Source organism: Cystoisospora suis, assembly GCF_002600585.1.
Source record: "Cystoisospora suis strain Wien I chromosome Unknown contig_1767, whole genome shotgun sequence".
NCBI classification, from domain to species: Eukaryota; Apicomplexa; class Conoidasida; order Eucoccidiorida; family Sarcocystidae; genus Cystoisospora; species Cystoisospora suis.
The window spans coordinates 26,075-34,628 of record NW_027154567.1 but is presented as its reverse complement, the minus strand read 5'-3'; the positions used below and the strand labels follow the sequence as shown (position 1 = coordinate 34,628).

Below are 8,554 nucleotides of genomic sequence, written 5' to 3'. Positions count from 1 at the left end.
GAGCGTGTGGTGTGGCCTGCAGCCGCAGCTGGTCTAAGCACCAATGCTGCAACACAATTCCGGCTCCGTGGCCTTGCCAGCACGCACTCTCGAAGTCTTCTAACCACTTTTCTAGATCCAGGCATTCACTAGCATCTTCAGCAATCTCGTCGTACGGTAAGGGCTTGATCTCCTTGAAGGCCTTCAAATTCGCCGCTGGGGCCAGTATCGCTCCGTCCGCTGGTGCTGGCACGCCGCTCGGTGCTATGGCGCCCGGGCCGTGCTGGGGCATTCCTTGATTGGGGCCCTCTCCACGTACACTGGCGCTGGCATGAACCCCGACCCGCCTGGACCGTCAGCTACGTCAGGGACCTGTTGAGGGACTCTCAAAATGTCCTCCCTCATTCCTGGCATAGCTCCTTGAACCGGCGCGCGCCCCGCCATCGTCGGCACTCAAGTAATATGGTACTCAGCGGCTGGGACACTAGCAAACTACTGCTACAACAAACCGGATCACCACAGGTGTGCTGGGAATTAACCCTGAAAAAGAGTAGAGAATGACTACCGTCGTGCGTATCTTGCAACGGAAAAATCCCCCCGTCGGAACGGGTTCCTGGGTCACGGCATCACTTGTGCCGCCCTGTCAGGAAGTTCTTCTTGACCACGTAGCTGCACACACACAAACGCGGGACCGCGGAATGGCCCCTACAGGAGGAAACACCCCGCGGGTCGTGGGAGGACAGTCTGCGTAGGGTGCAGAGGACAACAGGAAGCAGACGGAGAGTGCAAAAAGAGGAGTAAGAGACATGGGACCCTTTTCTTTTCCCCGCAACTAACGACAACGAAGGAGGAGAGATAAAGGAAAGAAGGGAGGCGAAACATTCATGGGAGGAGGGCAGTTTTTTTTTTTTCCTCTCTCTCCGCTCCCTTCCCCACCCAGGAGTGGGTTCCGTTTGATTTTCTTCTTCCCTTCCCTTTTCCTTCCTTCAACCCGGTCCGCGTACCGGAGGTTACCGGCCACCGGGCTCTCCTTGTTCCTTTTGAGGGAGTGGGGGTTCTTTTTCCCTTTCACAGCTTTTTTTTGCAGGAACAGGAAGGCGAGGGCGTACGCGGGGAGGCGTTGCAGATCATTGCTGGAAGTTCCCCGGTGTTGAAGCGTACGGTCCAGACGTGATTTTGTGTGTAGCGAGGACGGGCGTAGCCGAAAAGGGACAAGCGCGCACGGATACACAGATTTCTGTGTTGTGGGAGGAGAGAAATGANNCCTGGTGTGATGTTATCGACTTATCAGTGTACGAGTGCCCTATTTGTGTCTCAACGAAAAGGTGGATCGTTAACTTGGAAGTCTTACCAAGAACATCAAAGACTTAAGTGTGTGAAAGGGAACGGTCGGGGCGCCGGCATCATAGCCACGACTGACTTTATGTAGTAGCGAGGCGACGCCACATACCCTGACATTCAGGGAAGGCACGAAGTAGTCGTTGTAGCTCTCTCTCCCTCGCCGGGGAGTAACTCCCGGTGTGATCGGAGTATCCGCAGTCTGACTCCGTCACACGTAGGTGTCGCGCTGCACTACCCTGTGTTTTGGTCAGCGGCAGTAAACCATAGGGGAACACTCTGCTAGCGTGTTAGTGTAAAAGACCTAGGTTCTACCTTCGCGTGTCACGCCCGCTGCGCAACTTGATAGCCGCGGCCCTGCGCTCTGGTCCGCCAGTGCTGAGAAGTGCAACAACGGGTAGTGTCTTGGACTAGATGACCCCACCACGCCGTTCACACAGTAAAAATAGTAATTATCAGCAACGGAAGACTACTCCCCGGGACGGTCGGAGCTCCGCTCTCGCTCCCGACGATCGCTGGCTACCACTGAGCGTTGCGTTTTCACTCTCCCGCGAGAGTTTCACTATTTCCCAAACTACGCTCATAACTAAAGTCAAAATGCAAAAAGAGTAAATTAACAGAAAAAAGAATTGAGTGAGTACTTTTTGTTCTACTGCTATCTACCTGCCTCGCCGCCGGCTCCACCGCTGCGGCGGCCGGGGCGCTCAACACTCTGCCTGCCGCGCAGGTCCAGCGCCTGCATCAGGTTGTGGCAGGCGCAACAACCACGGGCGTCACGGGCACTCCGCCTTGGGCGAACTACTGGTCGCCNNAAACTACAGTGACCTAGTAATCCTTGTAGCTAGTAACCGGCTTACTACGCATCAGCAATTTTGCTCGGTCGTCGTGTGCCGGCACATCAACGACTGGTGGACATTAGTTAGCTCTTACGGTAACCGGAAACGCCTCTTCCGGGCGATGGTGCCACACGTTACTAGCCAGACGATATTCTGCAGGTGAAAGGTCCGCAAGTGACATAAGCTACCAGTGTGACGGGTGGTCTGTCCACCTCAACAGAACTTCACAGTTCACGTTCTGACATCCGTGCTAGGCCACCCCCGGTAGCCAACTTCTTTATCGTTGCTTGAAAAAGATTTGGGAATGAGTCCTCTGGGGCCAGAGAGTCACGCTGTTTGAAGACCAAAGGCACGTCCTACGCTTTTGCCAGACCGTCGACGCCAAACCAAGTAGGAATACTGAGAACCTGCTCACACTTGCCGGAGAAGATCAGACTTGAAGTACGGCCAGCACTCCAGAGAAATAGACTCAGCTGCTAAGATGTGTTCCCGTAAGCAAAACAAGTTCAAGTGCTTCACGACAGTTTACTACCATACCGTCCCATCGAACACCCAACAATGGTGTGGAAGCGTCACGGATGTTCAGCTTTGAAGATGATCTCGCCTTGAGCTCGGCAATTTCCGGACCCCTTACCCAGAACAACGACCAGCTGCCGTGCCCTCTCCTTTCCCAGCAGATTCTTCAACTGGCCAACGCAGCTTCTACAACCGGCACGAGGTGGCCAGACCCGGGACAAACTAACCTCACGCCTTCCGGGAGCTTGCTCGACGCAGTCGCGTCGCTCTGTCGTGCCGCGCTCTCAACGAGCTGCAACACGTTGTGTACCGCGTCGCCACATAGTTTCCGCGAAGAACGCGGCAACGGACGGAGGACTAGAGCGCCACGCAACCCGGAAGAAAACGCGTGCTCCGCGGGGCGTAGCTGCCTAGGGAGCACTCGGGCGAGAGAACGCTTTCCCCCACCCTCCTCGCACCGAACGACGACGTAGAAAGCGTCGGAGGGATCAAGAGCAGCGCGGTTGTTGGTGAGGCGTCGTGAGTTTGGCCGGCATTGCTTTTTGGCTTTCCCGCAGCCACACAGTGGCTCACGTGGTCAGATAACCTGGACCCGCTGGCCACAGCCCTCGAGAACGTCATTTGCTGCTTTCCTCCTAGAACATCGTTCCCTGCTTTCCTCGAGAACAAAAGCCGAACGGCAGTGATACCCGCAGGGACAGAAGTGGCGCACCGGGCACGGAAAATAAGGATTCGGTAAAAAGACGCAAATACCCGAAACAACCCCAGCGCCTTGGTCCCTCAGTCCAATCTTCGATTGAGAGCCTAGCTCTGTACCTCGCGTGGCACCCGACGCGCTGCGTCTGGGAGACACTTGGCCACGGGCGCGGCTAAGAGACGAATAACCCGGAGCAGGGTGCTGCACACGAGGCACTCATGTCCGGCCTTCCTACAGGTATTTACTGGACGAATGGAAGGAGGAGAGCTTCCTGCATCCAGAACAAACACAATGTGTCCTCGTCGAAGAACGGCAAGAACAACAGAAAAAAGCCTAGAGCCAATTGCCCCAGCTCTGTCGCAGCCCATTCCGCGCGCAGTCACTCCCGTTTCTGTCGCCCGGGGACTAACCAAGAGCTGGGTTACGCTTGAGACCCCGGCGCTAGCTTGCTGCTAGCGCTGAGTGCACTCCGCCGTGCAACAACCCTGTCAAAAAAAAACAAGGTGCTTTCCCATCCTGGGTAAATATCTTTCCGAAGGGGAAAAGAAAAGTAAAGCGCGGGCTTAACTAGGAGGGGGCTTCCTAGAGGCGACGCGTTATACTTCTGTCCTTTTCTCGACGGGCCGTTGCTTGTTACTCGTGGGGCCTTGCTCAGGTGTCGATTGTGGACGCTGGAGTTGCGAAACTTTTTTTCCTGCGTTTATATCGTGTTGCTGCGGAGCGCTTGGCTTTGCATGACGTTTTTCGGTTTCGTGTAATGGAGGACAAGGCGTGGCTGCCTGCTGTCGCCTTTCGTCAAGCTTGTGCAGCCCAGTTTTGACGCCCGGGAGTGTCCTCGCTGGTCTTTGTACGAAGGTGCCAGTCTACGACAGCACTGTTCGGTGGGCTTCGGAGCCGCGCAGCCGGCGAGCATCGCTTTTCCGTTTAAATATACAGGGGCAAGTTTTGCAGCGTGCTTATTTTCCCGCCGGGACGTCATCCCCCCCCTCCACTGGTCTCGCATCTCTAGCACGAGGGGAGGTTTTCGTCAGCGTCACCCCTGAACTTTTTTTGTTAGGTAAGTACAATAGTAGCTGGCTAGAAAATGGGGGGGATGCGCGGGTTGGGGCGGCTGGCCATCGTGTTTCTAAGTTTGTCCGGAAGCTCGCGTCTCGATGAGGTATACAGTCTACGACACGAGCACAAACAGAAGCATGTGCCTTTAACTGGCTCAGGACATCAGAGTCCGACTGATGTGAGTCATCGATCTTTGATTCTTCTCGAACAAAAATCGACATCAACCGAAGACGATTATCAGCCACAGCACGAGGACTGGCTTTGTCGTATCTCAAGGGGCGGGGGGGAGTGCGGTCCTCGTGGCTATCCGGGTATTCGAGGCAGCCCAACGGGTGTATTCTGCCCTGACGGGCACTGCTGTAGCAAAACGGCGTGCCGAAATTTCTCGTGCGGGGCCTGGTGTGAGAGCAGCTGGGCACTGTGTAGCAGCTGGATGGTGTACCATGAGACTTGGAGTTATGGCAGGTGCAACTGCGAGCAGTTCGGAGGGAAATGCGACCCAAATGCTGACTGCGTGCATAAGAAAGAAAATGAAGGGGGAGTGTACTGCCGCTGCAGACAAGGTTACTATGGAGATGGAAAGTCGTGTAAGCTCGACGCGTGTACGAGCAACCCGTGCCATCCGGGAACGTGCTCGAGGGACGGCGAGGGCTACAACTGCACGTGTCCAGACACTCACAACCTGATAGAAGAGGAAGGTCAAAAGTGTGTAGAGAAGCCGGACTATTGCCGCGGAGACCCCTGTGGACCGAGTTCAATTGTCGAGAAGTGCATCAACCGAGACGAGGGATATGACTGCGAGTGCAAGCAGGGGTACGGGGCTAAGAACGGCCGGTGCGAACAAGTTGATCTCTGCGCCAACGACGCCTGCGGGCCACCTGAAGGTGTACACAGCTGTGTTACTTTAAGGGAGCCAACAATGCATTATCAGTGCACGTGCCAAACTGGCTGGGACAAGACTGTTGCTGCAGATGGTGTGTCGGAATACTGTGAGAAGAACCATTGCTTTGACGAACCGTGTGGCCCCTCAAGCATAGTGAGGAGTTGCAGCAATAAGAAGAACGGGTATTCTTGCTTGTGCGAAGAGGGATACGAGCCTGGCGTTGTGGACGGAAAGGAGCAATGTACAAAGGCCGACGCTTGCAAATCGGAGCCCTGTGGATCAGCCGAAAAGGTGAAGCAGTGCTATTCGGAGGGTTCAACCTACAAGTGCGTTTGCCAGACTGGTTATACGGAAGTCATTAGAGAGGGTAGGAGGAGGTGTGAGAAAGGCGACCCATGTATCTTAGGCATGTGCGGATCGCCTGAGGCGGTAGACGAATGCCAAACTGATGGGAGTTGGTATACTTGTACCTGCAACTCTGGTTACATGCAGGGCGAGAAAGACGGAATGAAGACCTGTATTTCCGAAGAGGAATGTGTGTCTAATTGCGGTCCCGTAGGAGCCGTGAAGGAATGCACTATCACAGACGGCTCGTACAAGTGTTCCTGCAATGTTGGGTACGTGTTGAAGTATCGCGGCTCGAAACGAATGTGTGCGGAGGGTAGTGCTTGCGATCTTAACCCTTGCGGAACAGCGGAGGCAGTCAAAAGTTGTACAGCCGACGGGAACAACTATGACTGCATCTGTAACACTGGGTTTGTTAAGCGGTCTCTGCCTGACGGCAAGCCCATATGTGCAGATCCAAATAGTTGCGTTGGGAATCCCTGTGGAAATCCGAGTGGCGTTGAGTCCTGTATTGCGCAAACGTCTGGTTACTCATGCAAATGTAAAACAGGGTACACACTCAAAACTGTTGCAACGCAGCAACAGTGCGTGCCGGAAGCACCTGAGTCCACAGGCGAATCTGGGAGCGAGTCGGGGGAAACCGTGAGGGAAGAAGGGACTACGAAGCAAGAAAGTAGCGGCATGTCAACGGCAACCATCGCCGGCGGTGTTATTGGAGGTCTAGCGATCCTTGGCGTAGCTGTTGCTGGCGTCACCTATATGAGAAAGAGAAATGCTGATGATGATGATGAGGACGACGAGGGGGCGGAAGGTTTCCTTGCCCAGCCAGGGCCTGGGGCGCCCGGCGGACCCGCGGGCCTTCAGCAACCGTACATGCAGCAGATGGGAATGGGACACCAGGCGTGGGCGTCCAGTCCAAGCAACATCCGCCCACCTATGGGCCGTGGTTACGGGGCCTGAGAAAGCAATCAGCGCTGCCGTTTTCGTGTTAGTTTCGCAAGTTTTATTTCTTCAGATGACCGTTCGAAGCAGACGGAAGTCAAGCTCGCGTGTCCCTGTGGTGACGGGTCTCGGCGCAGGAGAAGAGGATGTTTAGTCGGACGAATTGTGACGCGGTAGTCCAGACACCCGGCTGTTGCGGGTCTTTTTGGGAAAGACCGGCGACAGTACGAGGGAACGTCTGGACAGGTTCGTGCCAAGGTTGCACGACAATGCAGTTTACTGGGCGCGTTCGGTACAGGTATCTAATCGCTGGCCATGTTTCTTTCTTGCCCTCAGAAATGCTGCTGTGCTCCGACGTGGCTTGTGTCACCGTTTCCGCAAGCAAGAAACATCCTTAAGGAAGGTACAGACTGTTGAGGTTCCGGTTTTCTCTTTGTGTGTTCCCTAAGGCGTACATGCTGTGGAGTCACCAATTTTTTTACAAGAAGGGGGTTCTCAGTTTGCTTCTTTCAAGAATTTGTTCCCTCAATGGCTTTGGACAGCCGAGCGATTAGATTTGAACTGTGTTTGTAGTGGACGGTTTCCCTTCGGACGTGAATGCCTGCTGTCGCAGCGGATGAGGGACAAGGAAGCCACGTCCATGAGCAACCTCGTCGTTTGATGAACAACTCTGAATGACTTCGGTTTTTCTTTGGGACGCGCACGTCGGCCACGGCAGAGGTTCTCGCAGTTTTGCGGGTGGATTTGTCGTGGTTTCCCTACACCTCCGTGAGGCGGCGGCCGTGTTCCAGTCTGGGGTATTGGCACTTGTCGCAGCCGGAAGAAACTTCCTTTCTCCGAGGGTGTCCGGTGTGGTCTACCTTATTGTCTCGGAGCGGTTGCGTTCGTCCAGTGTTTGTCTCTGAACCGAGAAGAGACATACACTTTCCAGGAGCTCAAGTATCGTTTCGTGAGGTGGGACTTCGTGCGCGTAGAAGACGAAGCTGTACGCCCTACTAGCGCTCTCGAGGCGCAAACCAGGAGAGAGCTCACTTTTTCACGGATAGCACAGTTACAGAGAGCACGCACGAGCGCGTCGCTCGTCTGTTGTAGCAATTCAGCTCCTCGGGTGCACGTTCCCTTGCACTTACTTCACGGAACAGCCCCTCTCAGGGGGTGATGGTCCGGCACTCTGTCGGTCTTCTCCGCTGGCCCGGCGGTAAGGCCGCCTTGACTCCGTGAGCGTGTACGTGTTGTCCCCTGAGCAGCCCACAAAAGCTTCCGATTGCCGACAGGGAACACCTCTTCACCGTGTATCTGGTTTCACTTGGATGATTGTTTCCTCCTGCCCGTACCTGTCTGTCTCCGAGCAAATGCTTGTGCTGTGTCCCGGTGTGACTTTGTGGCTCATTTGAATACGGAGAAAGGGAGGCCGATTGTGCCAGGTCTTAGCCATTCATTCTCTGGCTTGGTTGGTGATCACCTATAAGACCATCATAATTGCCCTTTCTTTCAGAAGAAGCATACCTCATGCATAGATACCTACCTACGCTCAGAGACCAACCCGAAGGCGGAATATAGATGGTAATGGGGTGTAGGTCGGTTAGTTATTTAGTATGCGAAGTTATCACCACGTGTCTGATACGGGTTGCAAAGCACTAACAGGTCGTTGAGGTGGGAGTGGTAGTAGCCGAGAAGATTTGCAAACGGGGTTCGTCTCGCTTGTTCTGCGCTAGTGGGTTCCGACCAGCCTTGGAAGTATCAAAACATAATGTAAGGCAGACACGCCTGATAGAGTCGTCTTCAGGAACTCTCAACCTCACAGCGCACTGCTCTAGAGTCGAGTACGGCAATAACTTGTCTCTCTTCTGTACCGTCTTAAGGCAGCGGCGCTATAACAAATGCCAGCACCCCACCCTGCTCTGACCCTTGCACCCTAGCCCGGCAACTAGGTTAAGGCGTGAGAGCGAGAACGACACGCAT

The 8,554-nt window shown here is 54.7% G+C and overlaps 2 protein-coding genes across 2 annotated transcripts; one reads left to right on the top strand and one right to left on the bottom strand.

Moving 5' to 3' along the window:
• Positions 1-2,507: 2,507 nt before the first annotated feature.
• CSUI_003922 (uncharacterized protein) lies at positions 2,508-3,725 on the bottom strand. The gene has a single exon (XM_068064117.1). The coding sequence runs from the start codon at positions 3,288-3,290 to the stop codon at positions 3,027-3,029; it is 264 nt and encodes an 87-aa protein (XP_067923910.1). The 5' UTR covers positions 3,291-3,725; the 3' UTR covers positions 2,508-3,026.
• Positions 3,726-3,794: 69 nt separating this feature from the next.
• CSUI_003921 (micronemal protein 8) lies at positions 3,795-8,078 on the top strand. The gene has a single exon (XM_068064116.1). It carries the CDS (start codon positions 4,451-4,453, stop codon positions 6,608-6,610), a length of 2,160 nt encoding a protein of 719 aa, XP_067923909.1. The 5' UTR covers positions 3,795-4,450; the 3' UTR covers positions 6,611-8,078.
• Positions 8,079-8,554: the final 476 nt, after the last annotated feature.